Source organism: Cololabis saira, chromosome 9 (assembly GCF_033807715.1).
Source record: "Cololabis saira isolate AMF1-May2022 chromosome 9, fColSai1.1, whole genome shotgun sequence".
In the NCBI taxonomy this organism is placed as follows: Eukaryota; Metazoa; Chordata; class Actinopteri; order Beloniformes; family Belonidae; genus Cololabis; species Cololabis saira.
In genome coordinates this window covers 10,306,007-10,330,521 of record NC_084595.1, presented here as the reverse complement: position 1 = coordinate 10,330,521, position 24,515 = coordinate 10,306,007, and the positions used below count along the sequence as shown (strand labels likewise).

The window sequence follows — 24,515 nt, the reverse complement described above, 5'->3', positions numbered from 1 at the left end:
GTGTCTTTTAACACGGCAGCAACTTTGCTGATTAAAACGGGACAGAACCAAGAGAAAATAACCGGTATTTATTTAACTATTTATCTGTTTGAAATCTGCTCCTACCTACTTCTATCTGCTAAAGTAGCGTATTCTTCTTTGCATTTATTTTGTCTTAGTTTTGATTCTAATTCCGGTTAGAGCGCCCCGAGCGGTGGAAGAAAAATCCACAGAATAGCCGCACCTTTGTATAAGCCGCATGGTTCAAAACCTATGAAAAAAGTAGCAGCTTATAGTCCAGAAAATACGGTACATGCATACATACACTGGCAAAAAAGTCTTATTAACCATGTGAAAATGGGCAAGACTAATGTAACTGATGGCCTTAATTAAGCTTAAACATTCATTAATGCAGAGATTTGTCAGAACATTTTTTTTTTTAGGCTGGAAACTAATTTAGTTAAATACCCTCATCATTACAACAGAATATTAAATATATGCCTATGCGTTTTTGCATGTTTTGGAGATTCTGGGAATGTTTGTAGATAGATCATGCAACAATGTCAGTCAGCCAGTTTTGAATTAATTCACACTTCGATTGTGCCATCCTTGTATTCAGTCTCATGCGATATTATTTCACTGAAGCCACTGCCAGTTAATCCTCCCCCAGAGCAGTTCTTATGTAATTGGTAGCCACAAGCCGTTCCTTTATAATGTGAGTTAAATGGTTTTGCAGGGCAGTGGAGCTTGCAGAGTTTTTTTTTCATCTTCACTAAGCCAGTAGTAAATTGAGCAAAGCATCTTATGAATAGTGCTTTGTCTTTAGAGACACAAGTCGTGTACCTGCCAATGTTCTGTATTATTTATATACCGGTCTGTTTCCGAGGATGTGACTTGATGAGTACTTATGAATGATTCATGTCAGTGTTTTGAATTTTGCATGATGCACAGAGAATAGGTCACAACATTTTGTTTCAGTTGACATTCATGGCAGAATGTCTTTGACACTTTAGAGGAGATTTAAGCAGACCTTTCTATGAAATCACCTTGCTGATATTTGATGCATGCATAGTGTGCCATCTGTAAAGAGGAGACTGCCTTTCAAGATTTACAGTATTTTCTGTTCACGGTGGAGTTATAAGACCAGATGGTAGAGTGAATGTTGCATTGTGAAGCTGTGTGTCCTTAAGCATCGCTTTATTATTGTCTGCTTTTTAAAACGTGATGCTGTGTGCACTGACGCTGTTCAATGGCTTTTAGCCGAGCCCACAGCATGGGAACACTGGGTCACGGCGTGATAAACGAACAAGCACAGTGCTTCAAATGCTGCCCACCAGTTCCTGATTTACTGACACACTTCATTCAATCACTGGAGCTTTGGCAGCCTCTCCGATGACTCACTGCATGCTTCTGCAGGGCAGATGTATCGTATTTTCTCCAGCTGAGCAATGAATTTTCTTCTCTGCAGATAAAAGATAACTATCATATCAAAAGTGGACATACAGAGAGCTCGCTGGCATTTCTTTGTGCGGACTGTGAAATAAACCCTTGCTGGTGGGGCTGGGGCTTTTGAATAGCTCAGACCTTCAGAAGTCGTTACGGAGCTCTTCATATCAACACCGAAGGCCTCATTGGCTGCGTTTACATGGGAATTTTAATTCCTCTTTAATTCAGAATTAAAATTAAATCCGATTTTAAAATGAGTCAAAATTAACATGTAAACACCTAATTCCGAATGAAAATGACCACTCCGAATTAAACTTACACGTAGCCGGGTATTTACAAAAACGGATATTTCCCCATCTACGTTTTGAAAAATACCATAATTTACACGAACCCGCATAAATACGCTTTTAATGTGCTATGAGCAGCCACACCTACAGGGGGCAGTGTAACGAGAAGCATAAAGTCATGCTAGCCAATTGGAATCCTGGAAAAAAACGTCAACAAATGACACGAGTAACTTCCAGTTACTTCCAAGATGAGTGGGACTTTAGAATATAAAACAGGTCAAATACAGAGAAAATATTGACGGTGGCCAAACAAATTGTAAACACAGGTTGCACACATGACGCTGTACTGCAAAAACTCAAAATCTTACCAGGAATATTTGTCTTATTTCTAGTTAAAATGTCTCATTTTTAGTTGAAAAATCTCATTACACTTAAAAGAGTCATCACCAGATAAATAACTTATTTGACAATTTTCACCTGTTTCAAGTAAATTTTCACTTTTTTCCAGTGAAGAGTCTTGTTATAAGTGTAATGAGATTTTTTTGACTAGAGATGAAACATTTTAACTAGAAATAAGACAAATATTCTTGTTAAGATTTTGAGTTTTTGCAGTGTAGTGACGTTTCTGTGGCATAGTGTGACGTTCTGAAGCCTAAATGTCCGTTTCCCTCCGTTTACAAGCAAACGTGAAGACAGAGTTTTTGCAAATCTCCACTTTGGCCGGAGTTTTCAGAGATGACCGTTTTTGGTGACTTTGAGCTTAGTTTTCGTGTAAACGAACAGCCAAAACGCATGAAAACGCCACAGTTTTTGCTACGTGTAAACGGGGCCTCAATTCCGAAGTAAGTGGCTGGTTTTTTCCGATTTTAAATCCGAATAGAATAATTCAGCGATCATGTATACACTCATTCCGCTTTAAATTAATTCCGGTCTTTCTGCGCTGCTCGTTCCCTCGCCCATCTGTCGCAATGCCGCTTATATTCCGCGTTGGGCTTGTTTTTCGAAACAAAGTTTCAAGATGGCACCACGCAGTAAACGGTGGTCAAGAGCTTCCAGCTTTAAGCTTGAAGGACCTGGAAATAATTAAAAGAACAGATGGCAAGAAACATAAAAATTGTGAGCTTTTCAAAGTTGTAGCGGCTAAGTTTGTTTTTCTTCCGGTAGACGTAACTTCCGTCCCCCTATCCAATCAGAACCTTCCCAACCCCCAGACCTAAAGCGGAATGGGATAAAGCCGATCAAACGTGCTTTCCATGTAAACCCCAGTTCGGAATTACTATTTCCATGTAAACTCAAAGAAAAATAGTTTAATTCGGAATTATTTAATTTGGAATAATTAATTCCGAATTAAAAAACATCATGTAACCGTGGCCACTGTTTGTGTGAACACTGTGACTCTCGCCTTCGAAATCCTGTCTGTTCTTTACCGAGATGTGTGCTTGTGTTTTCGTAAGTCTCCGTACTTCTGTGCACTCTTTTTGAGTTTTGTCACGGTTGTTTACACTCTGCTGAACTTGAGAAATGACATTTAATTACAAACTGTGCTTTTATCAAACAAAACAATACCACTCTGAGCAACGGTGTTCTCCTTTATCCGCTCCATTTGTGCTCTGGGCCAGGTTCAAATGTACAAATTTGTTAAAGCTCTACATTTTCCCTATTTATGAGTCAGGAAATGCCAGTTGTATCACTTTTGTGCTCCTTGTTTGTTTAATTCTCTGCTTCAGGCCATTTCTGTCGTTCCTCCTCCTCACATCTGTCTGAGATCATCCCACCGTCTTGATTAAAATGAGAGAATGTGTTTTATAACCTTCTCATAGAGGCAGAAAAACCTTCCTCACTTCCTTGCTCGCTTTATACCCACTTCCACCTGTTCAGAGTCATGGCAGGGCTGTTGGCAGCGCAGCTACTCAACAGATTTCTCTTTGCTGGAAGAGAAAGTGCAAAATGGCTTCGTGCCACAAAATGTGGAGTTTGTACAAAAACAGGGGTCATTAAGTTTTCTCATCTGTGAAACGGATGTGGATAAACTAGTTTAAAAGTAATATCCTGAGTCTTTTGGTACAGTGATGAGTAGACTTTGTGTTTTTTAGTACTTCTTTATGAATTGCTGTAATTCCATTTCATTTTTTTTCTTTTTCTTTTCAGTATTCTTTCTTAATGAAAGTGTTCTTCATTTTCGCATGTGATGACACCTTTTATTCCTCATTTGCTGTTCCCACAGCACCGCATGAGCCACAGTAGCTCTCAGGTCCCTAAATCAAGTTAAATTTGGATTAGAAAATAAATAATTCTATTAGTAGAAGTCATTGAGCATTTGTGTTTATGCTGGTATTGGTTTTTATTAGCAGTTCTGTCTCTGTTGGGTAATGTGGTTTTTGTTCAGCAACATGAACAGAAAAGTTAAGGACTTGACCACTTATTGCTCGAAGTTTCTGGAGGGCTGCTGTCCCTTCTTTACTGGCCACTTTATGAGATCCATTCATCCCAGCTGTGGTAAACTCGGCCAGCGCCGTGCCCCGCGCAGCCAAACAACAGCTTCTCTGGGGAGCGGCAGGGCGATTGGCATCCACACAGACCCCGCGCTTTCACAGTAACGATTAGCTATCGGCACACATAATCTCCCCCCTCGTCATAATGGGACCCGAGCCAGCGGGAATCTCATGGAGCTGTTGAGGGAGTTGTGATCAGTCGCCCCTTCGCCTCCCCCAGCCCACTTCCACACACATCTTTTTCTCATCTTCCAGACAAATCCTCCCCAGGGACTTGATTATTCGGCTTGAGCCGGGGGGTTGGGGGGCGAGAGCGAGAGCTTCATGATTATGTAAGACCAAGCCTTGATGCGGATGGGGAAGTATTCCACTGAATGAGTGAGGAATTGTGTCAAAGAGTTCGTTTACATGGGAAGTTTAATTCCTCTTTAATTCAGAATTAAAATTAAATCCGATTTAAAATGAGTAAAAATGACCATGTATGTATTTATGTACACATATTTCCGAATATGCCCCGTTTACACGTAGCAAAAATGATGGTGTTTTCATGCGTTTTGGCCGTTCGTTTACACGAAAACGAAGCTCAAAGAAGCTTGTTTTTAAGACATTCAAGGCCTGTCTAAAATAGACATTAAATGCCATAATAAGTCCCCTTTAAATTAATTCCGGTCTTTCTGCGCTGCTTGTTCCCTTGCCCGTCTGTCGCAATGACGCTTATATTTTGGGCTGGGCTTGTTTTCGAAAAACAAAGTTTCAAGTTGGCAGCACGCAGTAAACGGTGGCCAAGAGCGGAGACGATTTATTTAATAAATAGCTTGGAGGACCTGGAAATAATTAAAAGAACAGATGGCAGGAAACATAAAAATTGTGAGCTTTTCAAAGTTGTAGCGGCTTAAGCTGGGCATGCACTCGCTTCGTTTTGAACCAATTTTCCAGTTGTGCGACTATTTTTTGGATCGGGCCGGATTTTGACCCAATCGTTGGTCGTGCCTCGTGCAGTAAACGTGGGGTAACGACGAGAGATTAACACCTCACGGCGAGAGATTAACACCTCATGACGAGCTCCCGATCACGAATCACGGATGGTATTGCACAGTTGAAATAGTGCTACAACTCGATTGGCCTCATCCTTTCGCAGAGAGCATGCGCAATAAAAAAAAAAGACAGAAAAAGTGCCAAAACGTACGTATACAGTAGATAGTATTGGTCTAACGTGCTATATGTAGCCGTTGCTGCCAGCAACTTGCTGCTTACCTCCAGTTCTCGCTGAAGGATTGAAAGACCGTACTGCCCACGTCTGCCCAGCCAATTCCTTGTCCAAACACGACGTCGTCTTTTCTTTTTTGATTTATCGCCACACAGAATGGCACAAATTGCCAAGGCAGTGCATTTGTTTTTACTGAGAATCTTCGGTGTCTCCCACTTCCGGGTTCCTCCTCTTCTTCCACTTCTTTTTGACGTTGCAGTTCCGGTATACAGAAGTCCGACGTGAGGATTATGATCGTATAGTGTGAGCAGACGGGTCGCATCAGAGCATCGGGTCGTACAGTGTGAGACCATAAATCATGGGCTGTGAACTTTTGAACTCAGCGATCTAGTCGTGCAGTTTGAGATGGGACTGAATCAAACGATTTAAAATATCGCACAGTGTATGCCCAGCTTTAGTTTGTTTTTCTTCTGGTAGATGTAACTTCCGGTCCGCCCCCCTATCCAATCAGAACCTTCCCAACCCCCAGACCTTAAGTGGAATGGGATAAAGCCGATCAAACGTGTTTTCCATGTAAACCTCAATTCGGAATTACTATTTCCATGTAAACTCGAAGGAAAATAGTTTAATTCGGAATTATTTAATTCGGAATAATTAATTCCGAATTAAAAAACATCATGTAACCGTATCCACAGAGTGAGAAATTGTGTCAGACTCAAAGTTTTTTTCCCCCTCCCAGTATTTTTAGGTACTATCTCGTGACTCCAGAGCACAAATACCCACAATCTGTGTCTCTCCTCAACTCCTGTCAGCTTTTTAACATGTAGATTTGGCCTTTCATGCCTATGTCTGAAATTATATCCATCCCATGTACATTTCTCGCATAGTTTGTGGGTGGCCTCCTTTGCAACGCCACTCCTCCAACACTTTCCTAAACAGAGATGGGCTTCGGGATCTTGGCACTTACAGAAACCACACAGTAGGCCATTGTGGGCCTGGACCAGCAATTATGGTTGTGTTTTCCCTTTTCTCTTCAGAAGCCACTTCCATTTTGACACTAGCAGCAAAGTCGCTGGCTTTCTGGCATCTGCCTCCGGGGCAGACTTGGACACAAAGTTCCCTTCGTAAGAACAGAGAGCCATTAACAAGTGGGCTAGTAAAATCGAGTGCGGTTAAATTTAAGAAGGAGTCCTTTGGCTACACACCGTGGAGCCCCCTTTTTTACTGCTTTGCTGTAATTCGTGCTGACAAATTTTCACCAGCACACTAACAGGTTTAATTAATTCAATAAGAATGGTTTAAAAATTAGAGCTGCACATGCAGAAGGCCTCGACTAGATCATACTAGGAAATGCAGAATCCTTTTATTGCAGGTTGCTGGATGTGTGTTTAGCTTTTCTGGTTATTCTACTACAGAGGGACTTTCACTGTTGCGTACCCTCTAAATAAAGCCCTTCAGGACTTTTAACCATTGTCTTCAAAAAGTGCACAAATCCTTCAGAGCCTGGTAGTGACTCAGCATTTCCAGTTTTCTCTCTTTGTTTTCCACTCGCCAGTCCTGACTGTAACTCATTCCATCTTTCCATTTTGCAGTAACATTTGATTGCTGATATGTCTGTCAGTCCAAATCAAACCAGCGTGTGTGTCTGTGTGTGTGTGTTGACCACAGCTGTGAAGGTTTAGGGCAGCCTGATCTTAAACTAATCTATCTTTCAAATCTCTTATACATGCAGTATAAGAGCACAAGATAAGCTTACTCATTCTAAATGAATGTCTAAATGGCTCCAGACCTTTAATGTAATTGACGTGTGTAAATGCAGTTTAATTGGATCATTGTGCTGAAACACCTTAACCAAACATGGTGTATCAGCTAGGATTTTTTTTTATCTTGCATGTGTGTTTCCTTCTGTCAAACAAATACCAACCGTTAGGAATATGCCTAAATGGTAAAAAAAGAAAGGTTTATCAGATATATTTCGGTTATCTTATCTGGATTCAATGAGTGGATGAGTAGGTAGTATCCTGTAGGCAGTATTGGGTAACTGATAGCAAAAGGGGATGTGTTTGCTTGAAACCTGAATTCATGAGCAGGTTTACCAGCAAGCTGCTTAGTGCACAGTTGTTGTGCTCTGCGTAGAAAGGCTCCTCTGTCCTGTGAACTGGCTGCACGCTCACGGTGCACTGACTCCAAACAAACATTATTGGCCGCTGAACCAGTTTTGAGAGCTAACTTTAGCCACAAACTCTTCACCTACTTCTGCCTCGTCAAAATCAGTGCTTGCAGCCGAACACAGGCGGGTAAAACAAGTCAGCCTTGTCAGAGTGACTTCGCTTTTAAATTGATTTTTGTAGGTAAAGAATTATTTTTGAATCTTATAACAAACGGGTCCATTTGTAAATTTGCATCGAGCTTCTTTTATGTACAACCTCTGAATGCTCATTAATGAAAACATTGCAAGTGTTTCCCGTGACACCATGTCTCAGCGAATCCTCACGGCTTGATTTTGACCCTTTTTAATATATTTTTGATCTGTTGTAGCCATCTACACACGGCTGCTGTTGTTCCTTTAGGCCAGTGGTTCCCAAACTTTTCCATTTGGTTCATAAGAACATTCGTCGCAAAATCTAAAATGCACATCTTTAGTAAAAGTCGGGGAGAGACAGACCTGTAGATTTTGTTTCGACAATGATAAAAGCCACAACCGTCCGTGAGACCGCTAAGTGGTTCTAGTGTTAAATAACAAAACAACAAACCACATTTACGTTGTCATTATGTCAAGTGTAGCGGTTTTTATGTTTGTGTAATGGTATTCTTTGTTGTCAGTGGAATTATGTTCAGTGTAACAGGTTTATTTTTTTATTTATATATGTTTTAATACTGTGTAGCAATATTCAACATCGCTATCATTACATTCCTGAAGAAATACCTTTACCCTTTGTTCAAAATGTGTTTAAAACATGAACAATTCCCCATCAAAACCTGTCCATTATACTAGCAGTGTCCAACATTAATTTTTTCATTCATTCATTCCTCCCACTCCACCTCCCACTTTGGGAGCCGCTGCTTTAGGCTGTTTTTAGCGAGATGTGTTATCAGGGGTGAAAACAGGTTTCCTTTCTCACCGCAGTAACTACAACCATGTGTCTCAGATTCACAAACAAAAAGAAAAGGAAGAAAAGTTTCAACGTTATCACGCAGAACTTTACCCAAATGAGCTGTTGGGGTTTTGAATGTGTTGCCAAACTTCAGAATAATTTAAAAGTGTTTAATAAAGAGATGGTGAGTTGTTTGAGATGGCATCGTGTTTGCAGATTTGTTTTGTTAGTGAAAGTCCATTTTGGTGTTTAAATGTGGGTTTTGGAGAATGAACACCATAGTGATGTGGTTTTTCTAGTTGAATGTTTGACACTTTTGTTTTTCTTTTTTCTGATTAGTGTCAATGATCAGTATTTTTTTATTCAGTAGCTCCTACATCACATGACCCAGTGAATCCAAGCGGAAGTTTAGTCCTACACAAGTCAAATGGGACACACATCTTTATATTGGACTTGACAGCTTTATATTGGATTTTCGCAAAAAAAAAAGCTCTGATTTAATTTCTTCTTCAATTTAATTTCATAATTTAGTCACTTTTTTAAAATGAAGATGGTGAGTTGGTCTGTCACATGTCCAACCTGAAACTAAGTCTGTCCCGAGACGAGCAGTCTTCTCTTACCAGAACATCGCTCTGAGCACATTCAGCTCTCTTGAGTCATACTTAACTCAACTTTAGTTACCTTTGTTATCCACCTGGCGCCACTTTGGTTAAGCTATCCTTTATTCTGTACTGGGTGACAGTAAACACTTATAAGCTCGACTTGATAAGCTCTCACAGAGCCACCGATATGAATATAAGAGGCTCTGTGGGAGTTTTGCTTAATGAATTGCAACCTGCCAGTAGATGATGTTCAGTGCTGCATTTTTATTTTGCTATGTAAATGTGGTTTCTGTGGCAATTCAATCTTTATTTAAACTGTATCTATTTTTATTCTTCTTTTTTTTGAAGGGGACAAGAGCAGCACATCCGTTACGAGCACATCTACCTGCAGGAGCCCCCGGGCCAGTCAGACGTGGACTATGCGGAGATCAAACGCCCTCGTTTGGAGATGGGGCCAGAGTCTCTGGTGAGGCCTTCATCCCACCGACAGCCGCTGCCGCTGGGGGGGGCCGAGGACATGACCAAGGTCAGTGGTCTCCATACAGCTTTGGGCCAAGTAGAAACTGCGTTTAGACATATTTCTTTTACTTTACTTCTTATTTCTTACAAGAACATCTTTTTTTCTTACCCGTGAAACTTACCGTTGATTCATCTCTCTACAATTTTGTTCATTTGGTAATCCTTCCTGTCTCTTATGGCGCTTTTACACTAGTACAGGGGTCGGCAACCCAAAATGTTGAAAGAGCCATATTGGACCAAAAACACAAAAAACTAATATGTCTGGAGCCGCAAAAATGAACTATAACTGGGGAAATTATAACTGGGGAAAGATTTTTTTTCATTAAGCACTTTGAGAAAAAAGTTGAAATGTCGAGAAAAAAGTCGAAATTTCGAGAGAAAAAAGTTGAAATGTCGAGAAAAAAGTCGAAATGTCGAGATGAATGTTGAAGTACAATCTTGAGAAAAAAGTCGAAATGTTGAGAAAAAAGTTGAAATGTCGAGATTAATGTTGAAGTACAATCTTGAGAAAAAAGTCAAATGTCGAGAAAAAAGTCGAAATGTCGAGAAAAAAGTTGAAATGTCGTGAAAAAAGTTGAAATGTCGTGAAAAAATTTGAAATGTCGTGAAAAATGTCAATGTTGAGAAAAAAGTCGAAATGTCGAGAAAAAAAATTGAAATGTCGAGATTAAAAAGGAAAGGAAAAAGGAAGAATATAAGAGAAAAAAAGGAAAAAAAGAAGAAAAAAGAGAAAAAGAAAAAAAAAACAGAAAAAAGGAAAAAAAAGAAGAAAAAAAGGTCAAACATTTTTGAAAAAGTTCCAGGAAGCCACTAGGGCGGCGCTAAAGAGCCGCATTCGGCTCTAGAGCCGCGGGTTGCTGACCGCACTAGTACCTACTCAGCGCGACTCGACTCGCCACGTCTCGTCTCTACTCGACCTGCCTTGCCCTCGTTTCGTTTCATCAGATACAGCCGACTCAGCCGCTTAGAACCTCGGCAGAGTAGTTAGAGAAAAAGTATCTACTCGAAGAGTGGAGTCGGGCTGAGTAGGTGCTAGTGTAAAAGCGCCATTAGGGAGCCCTGGAGGATGTTATTAGACATATCACAGTGGAGGTTGCAGAAGGAGATGCTGTCAAGTTGAGCTGCATCCCTATGTGCAGCAGTGGGAACACTATGGGAATTGTGAAACCATAATGAATAAATAATAGAGGTGACCTAGATTTCAAAAGACTAAACGAAACTGTGAACTGCAGATCAAAAGCACTTGCTTGCAGTGAAGAGCTGCCGCTCGGGCGGCGCTCCTGACATTACACAGTGCCTCAAACTGCCAGACAAGGCAGACAGCCAAATGATAGTAAAAAGATGCACCAATGACAAGGTACGGGGGGGTGGGGGGGCTCAAACAGGGGGTGGGAATCAGGAATGCCAGAGCTCTCCCTCACCGCGGCGAGAGCTGTAAAGCCATTACATAAGTGAAATCAGATCCAGTCACTGCATGGAACAAGAACACCAACATGATTGTTGGGTTGAAAGCAACATGCTGCTGAAAATAAGGCAAAGGGTAAGCGCAGGGAGGCACAGATAAAGGGGGGAAAGGGAGAGGGAGGCCAAAGGCTGACAGGAAAACACGGAGTAATCCAGCCCTGTCAGCCAAAGCTGATGAATGAAGCTCTACTGCAACGCCTGACAAAAGTATGGAACCGCTGCTCTCAGAGGATGTTCGTTCAGCTGTTCTGTAGACGGGAAAAATCAGGGCGCACATGACGCAAAGCCATTTCACCGAACAGTCTGGCTTTGCAAAACATTTCAAAATAATTTTTAAAAGATATATAGAGGATAATATAATGGACTCACTCGATCGTGCAAAAAAAGCAAAACAACAACCAATGTTCCCTCTAATTTTTCATGTATCTGGGCACACACACAAGCTCCCTGAGCAAACTGAGGACGACTGTGAGCAACATCACATATGCACGCTTTATTTTTAAGTATCTCATTACACTTAAAACAAGACTCGTCACTGGAAAAAACAACAATTTTCACCTGTTTCAAGTAAATTTTCACTTGAAATAAGTAGAAAAATCTGCCATTGGGACAAGATTTTATTATTTTTCTACTTATTTTAAGTGAAAATCTACTTGAAACAGGTGAAAATTTCGACTTTTTTCTCGAAATTTTGAGAAAAAAAAATCGAAATGTTGAGAAAAAAAGTTTTGAGAAAAAAGTCAAAATTTAGAGAAAAAAAGTCAAAATGTCCAGAGAAAAGTTGAGATTTTGAGGAACAAAAAGTCAAAAATCTTATGAAAAAAGTTGAAATGTTGACAAAATTTTGTTTTAATTGACCATTTTCACTTGTTTCAAGTAAATTTTCACTTGAAATAAGTAGAAAAATCTGCCAGTGGAACAAGATTTTTTTGCTTGTAATAAGAAGATAAATCTTGTCCCACTGGCAGATTTTTCTACTTATTTCAAGTGAAAATTTACTTGAAACAGGTGAAAATTGTCAAATAAGTTATTTTTCTGGTGATGAGTCTAAATGTTGAAATAGCAGTAAAACCACATTCATTGATGAAATGACATAAGGGATGGAAAGGAGGCATGACAGTTTTACAGGGGGGTGATTTGGACCGTTTTTATTTCAGGGGGGATGATTTGGACCGTTTTTATTTCGGGGGGGATGATTTAAACCGTTTTTATTTCAGGAGGGATGATTTAAACCGTTTTTATTTCAGGGGGGAGGATTTGGACCGTTTTTATTTCAGGGGGGGGTGCCATCTCCCCTCATCCCCCATCAACTCCAGTACTGCTGGAAGACACAGCAATGGTATGGATAGCTTTTAGCAGAGGCTTCAGACTTTCTCGTGTCCGGGATCCCCACAGCTCCTTGTATTCCCCAAATCCTTGAATACTTCTCCTCCTCTCGACTTGCGGGACCTCCGTAAACTGATTTATGGTTCCGCGTTACACCAACGCAGAGCCTACGCCGTGGGGTACGCGGCGATGCGCATGTACGTTGCGCGTTGCCGCGTACCCTACGGCGTAGGCCTTGCGTCGATTTAGCGCGAAACCATAAATCAGGCTTTGCGAGTGAACGTCTCACGAGGGGCAGTCGCGCTGCAACGCCACTGTAGCCAAATCGCAAGGAGAGAACAGAGAACTGAGCTCATGAGAAGTCCCAGTACGCCAGAGGCTAATATTGAGAAGTGGGGGTACTCCGTACCAGCGTGTACCGGCCCACTTAAAGCACTGCGCTGGATAGACTTTCTTGTGCGCTGAGAATATGCGGGCAGTGCGCGATTGCGCACGCGCGCAGCTTAGAGGGAACATTGACAACAACCCCAAAACAATAGTCACGTGCATTTCTGACATACAGGTCTCCTCAAGTATAAACAGCACTGTTGGGAATAAGGGCGTTAAAAGTAGCGCCGTTACTAATGCTGTTATTTTTTCCCAGTAACGGGTAATCTAACTAATTACTATTTCAAACGCTACAACGCCGTTACCGACAGTGAAAATGTGGCACATTATTTTACACCGACATGATATCTAATTGCTGTTATCCGACCTGGTGAGTCAGGTTTGAAATAGTAATTAGTTATATAACTTGTTACTGGGAAACGAATAACGGCGTTGTTTTTTTTTAACCCTGCTATTTTTAACGCCGCTATTTTTAACGCCGTTATTCCCAACACTGATAAACAGTCAAGTTAGAATGGAGGTGAGAGTCTAGGGGTGGGTAAAAATATCGAATCGTTTCTGAATCGTTTCACCTCCTGGCCAGTGGGGGCGCTGTACGCAACATTTTCTTATGATTCGCGTTTTGTTGACGGTGGTTGCACGCGACCAAACAACAATGAAAACGCAGACAATGGCAAGCGGAAAATCTTTCAGATCAGACGTTTGGACTCATTTTGATTTCCCATTTAAAGAAGGAACACGAGAAACGGACAAAAGTTAGGTGGTGTGTACCGGTAAGTTGTGCCAGACAGAACTAAAATACAACAGCAACACGACAAACCAGCGGAACCACTTAAGCTGACACCATGCGGATGCAGATTTTTTGTGTTTTTACTTTTGTTCTACATATGCACAAGTGTTATTATGGTGCTGCTAATGTTTTATATCAGATGTTGTGAGGTCTATTACAATGTCCAAGAGGAAATACATTTTATTTAAGTTTACATGCACTTTATTTTTCATATTTTTGTTATTTTTTTACTTTTGTACTACAGTAGAAATGCACAAAGTGAGCCATTATGGTGCTGCTAAGTTGAACTGCTCAGTTCATTTCTATGTGAAGTAAAATGCCACTTGTTATAGACATGAATATAAAAATAATGAAAAATTGCCAACAGGTAGGTCTTACTGAATCGATATCGAAGCATTTAAATCAATATCGAATCCAATCCTAAAGAATGGAAATCAAATCGGGAGGTTCTTAACAACACCCAGCCCTCTGAGAGTCCATGCTAGCCTCAATGGGTGGTGCAAAAGCACCAGCTTAACCATAACCCTCGGCTGAAACAGAGGAAGATATCATAAAACGAATTCAACAAGCTTTTCAATTCAGCACAATGTGTCAAATATGCTGTCAGCGGGACCTAAACTTGAGAGTAGTTTGGTCGTGGATAATGCTGGAGCGTGATTGATGAATACAGTTTTTCATTACTGTCCATTAGGCATGGGGCGATATACGATATTATCGTATATCGCGATAAAAAACGGCCGCGATAACGTTATCGTGGGGTACTGTAATTATCGCCAATTTTTTTTTTTTTTTTTTTTTTGGTCACACAAGGCTACCAGCCAGGTAGAAGCCAGTGTTATTTTTTTTCATGTATTTTATTAATATTATTTATTATTATTATTTATTTAATATTTTTTCAGAGAGTAGTACAATCCGTGTGCATTTGACTACTGTGGCACTTTATTTTCACTCAATCTTTGTGTTGGCCATGCAGCTTTTGTTTTGTATACTACAGAGCAGTGCCTTTATTTTATTATTTTTCCAGAGAGCCGTACTAAGTAGCAGGCAGCCAGCCACTGTTAAAGTTTCAGAGAGTAATACAATCAGTGTGCATTTGGCTCTACTTTGTCACTTTATTTCTATTTGTCACTTATTTCTTTCGACGAAGTATTTTCTTACAAAAAAAGAAAGTTCAAATAAATACCGGTACCGGTACTATAGTTTACACTTTGTAATGCATAACATTTACAGTACACTATTTGTTCTCTACCTCAAGTGTCACTGTGTTGAGAATGATTTGAGAATAAATGTTCTGAAGGAACCAGTGGATCCACGGTTAGTGTTTTTCCTTGCATTTTAAGAATGTTATAAGCGACACGCTAATATCGTGATAATATCGTAATCGTGATATTTTTGTCCACTAATATCGTGATATGAAATTTTCATATCGTCCCATGCCTACTGTCCATACCAAAGAATTGAAGCTGCTTTGAAAGAGGAGAGCAGCAGAATGCTGCAGCCGTGTTGATGTGTGTGATTTGATAGATAAGCTCAGTTGTTTGGAGCTCTTTAATGACCTGGTAGGAAATTGAAGATTGGAATCTTGAAGGCAGTCTTGGGGGAGTTTCTCATTTTCACTCAACCGCTGAGTCCTGATCCTGATCAGAATCTGGCAGAAACAACCCACCAGTGACCGGTAGAAGTTTTTGCATTTAAATGCCCACCGAAGGATCCCCTCAGCTCAAGTTTAGCCCATTATGCAAGAAGACCAGATCAGATATTGGCTTCCACCCACACCCCAATTGGCACTTTGGGAGATCTGGGTCTGCACGGTCACAGGCAAGAGCCAAAGTTGTGTTTTTATTTGGCTCCAGGGGCCTTCCCAAATATGTTGTGTATTATTCAAACAAACGATGGTGATTGAGAATTTACAGTTGGCTTCAAGTCAGCATTTTCCTGTGTCTAGACTTCATCTATATGCAAAGTAAAAGTATTTGAACAGAAAACAGTCCCTTTAGCATTTCTTTGACGGGCATAATCTGAGGTTTGATTAATGGTCCTCTTGGCAGAACTAAAGAGGCGTAATCACAGGCCAGCAGGCCCTCCCAAATGCCCATTCAGTCCCAACTTGCCAAGCCTTCTTATTTAAGCCACGTGCACACAGAAGGTGTGAGGTGAGCAGCACGTTAGCCTTGCAGCAGCCGGATCCACTCGCTCTCCCCGTTTCTATCTCTGGATGGGTTCGGTTACACCTAAGATTGGCCACCTGTATTTGGAAATGCCTTGAATGCAACTGGGTTACAGTATGCCACATGAGTGTGTCTGGAGTCCACGAGGCACCATCCATCACCGCAGCAGAGAGGACAACTGTAATAATGTCGAGGCTTGTTAAAAACGTGATTGTTTCCAGGACCAGAGGAGAGTTGGCTGTCCGTGACTTCTGCGCACAGGCTGGTAGCAGGTGGAGGTGTGGTGTAGATGAGATCAGGCAGAAACTGAGCCTCCATGTAACACTTTGGTTCCTATAGAGGGTATGCATTGACGTCACATTCCCACTGGAACACCCACTTACTCGCACTGAGTGGCAAAAACGGCTGCAACTAGTAGGGGAAACTGTGGAGAAGACGGGATAACAGCCGATTATCGGCTTAAATTAGCGTCAGTTGGACTTGACAGTGACCCGTACAGTTACCCGAAGAACCAGTGGTCCATGGACATTAATATTTGGCCACGAATCGAGTTTCCTGATATTTATATGTGGTTAATTTCTACGCTGGGGAAATACACGAAGCAAAGCTTGAAGGCATACAAAAGTCTTGACCCTTGGTCCTACTTCAAGGCAGGATTTGTTGTAGAAATGGAAGTGATGAGGACACTGAACTTTATGATTTGACCGTTTAATGTTAGCTACCCAAAAATCCTACATGACCTGATACAAAATGGGAACCGCAAATCCACGTTTCCTGGAATCCAGTTGTTTCTGTGAATTGCAGCGATCCATTTGTCTCTTAAGCTTGTTTTCCGTCAGTCTGTGAAACGATAACTCCGATTTCTTGCTAAATCTATGACTGCGTTTACATGCACTCAATAACCCTTTTAAAACCCGAATATTGGCAATAACCCGAATTTGCACGGCCATGTAAACACCAATAACCCCTTTGAATAACCCGAATTTGCTCATATTCCGGTTATTAAAAACCCGAATATGATCCCTGGGTTACTCCTTTTAAAACCCGAATATTCATTCATGTAAACGCCAAACGGAATATCCCGATCAAACGGAACATGAATTTGTTTTCTGCGCATGCTCTGTTCACAAGGAATCCTGGTCTTTTGAGTCCAGGAAGTTCTTATAAACACAGAGAAACGCAAGACCAGGAGGAGACTAATCACTTCATAAATGTAATGAAGGATATTAACATTTTGGCATTTGTAGACGGTAGAAAGTACGGGAATAGCAAGATTTAAAAGAAGGTGAGCGAAAGGTTGCGCGAAGCAGCATTTGTTTTGAATTTGGATACAGGAAGAAGAAGCAGAAATGACGGGAATTGCGTCATCACGTTCTCCGTGCGTCGCTGGTTTGATCCAGATATCCCAAATGATTAATTACCATGTAAACAGAATATTCCAAATGTTTCAGTAACCGGAATATTAGCAATAACCCGAATTTTGACAGCATGTAAACGTAGTCAGTGAGTACAGTCTATCGCACAACAGCTCTTTCCCATTTTAGATGTTTTCCAGTTGCTCAAACGGAAAGTTTACGCTGCCACTCAGTCTTTCTGCCACTCAGTCTTTCTGCCACTCAGTGGGCGTAACCCGCTGTGAAGTCGCATCTGGGACGTCATGCGCATTCCTTCTATAGCTTGCCGTTCTAATACCAAATAACAATTAAATCATAACATTGACAAAGACTTGGCAAGCATATAGACTTATTTTCTGATTCTCTATATCGGTAAGATCAGGGGAGGAGAGCAGTTCTTGGACTCGGAGATCCCGTTGAACACAAAGACAGTCAGACCGTCCGGGGAGCAGTGTTCTCGTCTCGGTGATTGTGTGTGTTGGTATTTTTGAGACTCGCTGGCTTTGGCAAACAGGATTTGTCTTCATCTAGGACAACCCCTCAGCATCCTCTGGCACTGGCATTTTCAATCACAGCAGGTCTGTGGGGCTGTAATGCTGCCTGCCTAGACCAGATTAGCCCAGTTGCGTAACCTTCATTTCACATGCTCAAAAATAACGTGGAGCAAAACACAAGCTGGATCCCACACAGGAGGTCGTTTATGCAGGATTAAGTCCAGAATAGCCGCACGCTGCAATATAGGAACACGTGTGCAATCACTCATCTGCCCCTGCAGACCAAATGAGTCCTTTCCTCACGATGCTGTGTAGTTATAGTCAGTAGCAGGTGACATCTTCAGTTATTTATTCATGAATGCATTGCCATATTGAATCATTTCAGAGTTTTAGATGGCAAAAGATGAAGTGATTAATCAGCATCAGGATGGAGCGTGTGTAGAAAATGGCAGAATCTACTGAATAGTTAATACTCTTTCATTTACTCACAGGACTCTATTTCTATGAATATTACTATTAAAGCTGATGTTACTTCTTTTCATATTTTACTTTGAATACATTTTACAGCTTTTACAGCTTAAGCTTGTTGGTGAAATATTATTGTCTTTAAAAAAAGAAAAGAACAGTGGATCAAAGTGAAAAGTTAAATAGCAGTTGGTGTTTATTTACCTTTCACACAAACGTAAATAATGAAAACGGCTGCTATTCCTTAAATTAAATAAGACAATCTGAAGAAATGAGCAGCAGTGTACGTCTTCCCTGATGAGGTTGATGGGCATATCTCAGATCCTCCCAGATGAACCGGAGTAACGGGGAAAACAGTTGGTTCTAACTTGACCACACTGCAGATATGAAATATTTCAGTCACTTTCCTGCTTTCTATCGAGTTGTCATTATAAAGCTGTGCTGCTGTTGCTCCCCCAGCGGACATGTCCTGCCCAAAGTTCAGTCGGCGTCGCTGCACAGTTTGAGCAGCAGTGTTGTGCATGAACGAGTTAAAATCAACACGTTCAATTGAACACGTTAATTTCTGTGAGAACGTTGAACTGAACGCAACATATTTGCAAATAAAGAACTTGAACTTGTTCAGATTTGCAGACCCCGAACCGGAGTTTGAACTGTTCAGATTACGTGAGTTTCAGCTTCTCTGTTTAGGTCCAATTATTAGGGAATGCATTTCACCACATTTAAAATACTCGACGAGACGACGACTTCACACTACATTACCCACAATGCAGTGCACACACTAGCATAGCTACGGGCTCCAGCTCCATGGCAACGGCGGCCCGAGCCCGGTGCAGTCTTTACATGACCAGTGAAGAGAGAGACGTTGTGGACGCAGCGTCAGCGAGCCGTCAGATTATCATTATCAGCGGGAATTTTACACATCGTCTCCCAAAGAGTCCAATGGTAAAAATCTCACTTTTCTGTGCTAATTATGTACCACCTGCACTGAGAAAACAAGTCCGAGCGTCTGCCTCCGTCAACTTCACATTTGAAAACGTCATGTGGAGTTAAAGCATCAGTGTGAGAAAATATCTGCACGTCCTTGACAATCAAACACACCGCCTGCAGCCTTCAGGGGTTTGATTTCCCAGCAACAGGTAGAAACGCTGACAATGGACTACATTGTTGGAGATTAACAGCCTCTGAGTAAAGTTGAAAAGCCACTAGTGAACAGTTTTAGGATAGGGTGGCGTTTCATTCGTACTTCTCACCTAAAAATATTGAAATGAACTGAATTTGAAATAATTCAAACTGAAAATGGTGAACTATGAACGTGAACTATTCATTTTTAAAGGGGACCTATTATGGCATTTAATACCTATCTTAAACAGGCCTTGAATGTCTTAAAAACAAGCTTTTGATTGTTTTTGCTAAATAAATGAGAAATTCAGCCTCTAAACCATGTCTTTACCATCCCATTCTCTAACCTCATTATCTATGAGGGATTCTGAGTGGGCGGGGAGGCTATGATAATGAGGCTCTGTGCTGATTGATGGCTGGCGGAGTTACACCGTGTCCTGACACGTGTCCTAACTGCATGCGATGCAAGCGAGCGTCAGCGACAAAATCAATTCAATTGCTTTATTTTCTATTGGACTGTCCTAACTGGCCGCTGCGCGCCGCGCCGTTTTGAGCTGAACATTTGTCGAACACCCTGCTTCTGTTTTCTTCCTGTCGCTCGCGTTGAAAGCCGGTTGAAAGCGCTGCAGGAAACAGTCATGGATGAAGAATGGCTGATCCAGTTAGTTGAAATGAGAAGTTATCTCTATGATTCCTCCTCATTTCACTACAAAAACCTCAATAAAGTGGCAGCTGCTGGAGGGAGATGGAAGTTTCTGACCGTTATTTTTGTGTGTTTTGTCAGGATGCTGAGCAGACGTCTATTTACCGTTTGCTTCTGTTAATGTAATCTAGCTACTGTTAAACCGTTAAGGGAGGGTAGTTAGCAAGTTCAGCACAAAAATATGGCCTGTTAGAGTTCAACAACAATTAATAACAGAACTGCATATTAACGGTTTCACTGTGGACAGAGAGCGATGTCACGCAGCGATAGTCGGACGCTCGCATGTAGTTAGGACACGGTTGTGGGCATGGTTTCATGCATCGGAGGCCAACCAATGTAAATCGCATTTTCGTTACGTAACGAGGGGAGCAGAATCTGAAAGGCTCGTAGAAGTCACATCAGACTGGACGGCTCATCCGGGCGGCTGTACAGACACTGCAGAATTTGGTTGTTTTCCTCCTTCTCTGAGTTGGCAGGCTGAGGGGAGACCACTTTATATATGTTAAAGCAAGAAAAAACGTGTTTTTCATAATAGGTCCCCTTTAAACTATGTGAACTGAACTTTGAACTAGTTCACAAGAAGTATGAACTTACACGACACTGTTGAGCAGATTCAGTTATCATTAAGTCTTACCACTGTGACTCTGAACAAAATCAGTTACTTGCTGTCTAGGGACTGGAGATGCTCCCATCAGTGCAGCTGTCCCAGTACAGGCACGGCCCTCTCACCTCTGCCGTGTGGTACTGGCGCTTCACCAAAGGAATCCTACATGTTTAACTACTGCTACTGTCATTTAGCAGACGCTTTTATCCAAAGAGACTTACATCTGAGAGAACAACACAAACAAGACATCACATAGGAGGGTAACGCATGGTGCTAGCCAACTCTAGTGCTGGTTTAACTCTAGTAAACACATGTATGTACAGTCCCTGAACAACCCCAGTGCTACATGGTAAACCTCTCATCATAAATCAGATTTTCTGAGTTGGTGTGTAGCCCGCCAGCAGCTCCACGCCTCATTTTAGCCTTGTTCCTCAGAAGAATGATCCAATTCTTCATCTCATGCATTAAATATCTATATAATGTTCCTTCAAATCGGTGGTAGTCTGTTTTATTTTTTTTTTTTTATAAAAAATGGTGTATGAGGCTCTTTTATTCTTTTTTCTGTAATTAGCTACACAAGTAGTCAACCATTTCGGCTAAATGGCTCTGACAAAGGGGTCGCCACAACGGATCATAGTCCGCAACATCGATTTGGCTCGATTTTATGCCGGATATCCTTCCTGACGCAACCGTGCATCCGTTGGGAGAGACAAACAACCATTCACGCTAACTCACCCCTATGGGTGGAGTAGTCAGGCCCGAGAGTGGAACATGGTGAAAACTGCCCAGCGCATCACCGGTTTCTCACTCCCCTCCACGATGGCCTTGATGCGTCAGTTTACTTTACCGTATGCATTTTTGCCTCATTATGGCACAAATTTTGTCTCGATACGGCTCCTTCCTGTTTATTGATGAATTGTAGAGGCGCCGGACAAAGAAGGGCCGCCCTCCTCATTTGCATACTAAAGCAGAAATGCATCAGCTAAAGTTAAAAGAGGAGACGAGGGAATGTAAAAACAGATGCACGTACAAACAAAAGGGAAAAACAAAATATACATATTTTTAGACATCGATGCATGTATAAGGAAAAAGAAAAAATATATATTTCTGCTTTTATTTTTCACTTTTGGTCCTCCATACTTTTGTGCTTTTTGCACTCCTGGTTTGACACAAACTGCATTTTGTTTTCTCTGTACTTGTCACAATGAAAATAAAGTTGAAATCTAATCTACAGGACTGTCTCACAAAATGAAATATTGTGATAAAGTCCTTTTATTTTCTGTAATGCAAAAATGTCATACATTCTGGATTCATTACAAATCAACTGAAATATTGCAAGCCTTTTATTATTTTAATATTGCTGATCATGGCTTACAGCTTAAGAAAACTCAAATAAAGAAATAAAGAACTTTTATCAAAATATTCTAATTTTCTGAGACAGTCCTGTAAATATGAACAGGAATATTTATATAGGATATGCTGTTAGCTCGATTAGCTGAAATTACATTTAAAGGCTGGGGAAAAAAATGATATTGTAGGCTGTCATAGTGCGTTTATGCATTTGGCATCAGATCTACTTGCTCTGGGGACGGGGATCACCCGTCGCAGTCACTGATGAAAGTCACCGTTGCCATTAGGTAATGATTTTCTCTCACAACATTAGTTAAGAACTAAACAATTACCACAGTAAAAGCATTTCAACATGAAGAAAATATTGGCGTAACTAGATGCACACCCTTTTTACTGGTTAATAAATGTGATTCTACACATGTTTGTTTGTTTGTTTGTTTTATTAAGATCCCCATTAGCTTTTGCAAAGCAGCAGCTATTCTTCCTGGGGTCTTCATCTTCTCATGAGTGACAATACAGTGTACACACAGCCAAACAGAAAAAATACTAATTCACAAATATACAGAAACACAAAAATTCACATATACGAAACATATAAACAACAAAACATACAACACAAGCTCCTATATTGAATCATCACGAATACTTTTGTTACATTGCAAAGATGCCATGACCCAACAATATGAGTACCCCATTAAATATATAATCCTTAAAATTTTGTGTAGAATAATAATCTTTTAGTTTCATTTTAAAACTTAGCACATTTTTCTGTTGTGTTATATAATCAGGAAGTGAATTCCACTCCTTCATTGCTCTGTAGATCACTGTGCCAGCAGATGTGTTAGATTTTGGTAAGGTAAAGCAACCTCTAGCAGCATGTCTTGTTGAATAGTTATGTGTTTCTGAAGTGAAGGTTAATTTTCTATACAAAATTCTTGGCATTTTTGTAATAATACCATTTCTTATAAACACCATCAACAAGTACAACAATCTATTTGTTACATCTAGCCAACAGAGACTGTCATGCATTTTAGCAGCATTTGTCCTTCTTCCACATGAAAGAGCAACACGTGCTGCTTTATTCTGAGCCAGTTGCAGCTTTCTTATATTTCGCAATGATGTGTTTGACTAGACAACAGTACAATAATTAATATGTGACAAAACAAAGGCTTGAATTACTTGTACATGTAATACTTTTCAAATCTTAAGATCAAAACCAAACAGGAAGATTCAACACATGACAAACCATGTGAGCAGAGCCTGCGCTCTTGTGTGCAGTCCTGGCGAGGGGCTGTGGCCTCGCATTAATTAGTGACTCTGAGACATTGCCCCGGCTGTCAATACCCGGAGGACTTAATTACTGCCATGTATTACCTTCTGAAAGGTCTACATGAAGACTATTTGAAGGTGTCTGGTGGTGCCATGACGGTAAAACAGGGACACTGTAAACAAGAAAGGAGAAGTTTGTTCTTCTCTTTATCATCAAGTCAATTTGTGAGATGTTAATTTGTAAGAGATGGTTTTGAGCTATAAAAGTAAACATAGTGACGGCTGAAGTGCTTAACCATCGCCTTTCCCGTCATCTGCAGGAGCGTGCAAGTGCCATCGGGAAGCTGGAGCCCATCTCCCCCGTGAGCCCGGCTCAAATGGACCCTGACCTGGATCTGGTTCCAGCTCGCTTCTCCAAGGAGGAGCTGATCCAGAACATGGACCGTGTGGACAGAGAAATCACCATGGTGGAGCAGCAAATCTGCAAGCTTCGCAAAAAACAGGTTTGTGCCCAAAGTGATGCAGTGGTACTTACATCGGCGTGCTTTGAAGGAGTTTTATTTCCACCTCAACTTCTTCAGCCACCCTCTCGTGCTGTTGATGCCTCCATCTTTTTTTTTTTCTTCATCTGATTAATATTTCAGTCCAAGGACTTGCTGTGAAAGCACTTGCACTGGATGTGAGTGTGGAAGAAGGCTGAAGTACGGTGGCCGAGACCCGCCATTGCTGAAAATAAAAAATGCTGCAAACAAAAAGAAACGCCGCTGCAGATAAAATAAACCCTGCTGCAATTTAAATAAAAAAACGACGCAAATAAAAAAGCCACAATGGAAGTGAATTACCGGGGACTATTTTTGCCGATGCAACGGTGTTGCACATTAAAAATTACACGTAGCGATGTTGAACACTAATCTTTTCACTTATTTTCTCGTTCGTTGTTCTTCTTATTTCTCACTCTTCTTATTTATTCCTTTTCACTTACGTCCTCTTCGTCTTCTTCTCCTCTCACGTAAAAAACACCGGTGCATCAGCAAAAATAGTCCCCGGTAATTCACTTCCGTTGTGGCTTTTTTATTTGCGTTTTTTTTATTTTTTTATTTGCAGCTGTGTTTCTTTATATTTGCAGCATTTGTTTTTATTTGCAACGTTTATTTTATTTGCAAAGCGTTTATTTTATTTGCAGCGGCGTTTCTTTTTATTTGCAGCGTTTCTTTAATTTTCAGCAATGTCGGGTCTCGGCCACCGTACTGAAGGGTTAATGAGCTGTAGCCAGTTTGGTTTATATTTTGTAATCAGACAAAGATGCTTCAGATAATTTGGGATATAGCAATAAATGAGTCTTCCTAGACCGT

General features: G+C 40.9%; 1 protein-coding gene across 1 annotated transcript in view; it reads left to right on the top strand.

Moving 5' to 3' along the window:
* Positions 1 to 24,515, top strand: part of ncor2 (nuclear receptor corepressor 2) — a 154,509-nt gene that overhangs the window by 34,304 nt on the left and 95,690 nt on the right. Inside the window, 2 exon segments of the mRNA XM_061730433.1 lie at positions 9,457 to 9,634; positions 23,484 to 23,666. Of these exon segments, the coding sequence (XP_061586417.1) occupies positions 9,457 to 9,634; positions 23,484 to 23,666 (361 nt within the window).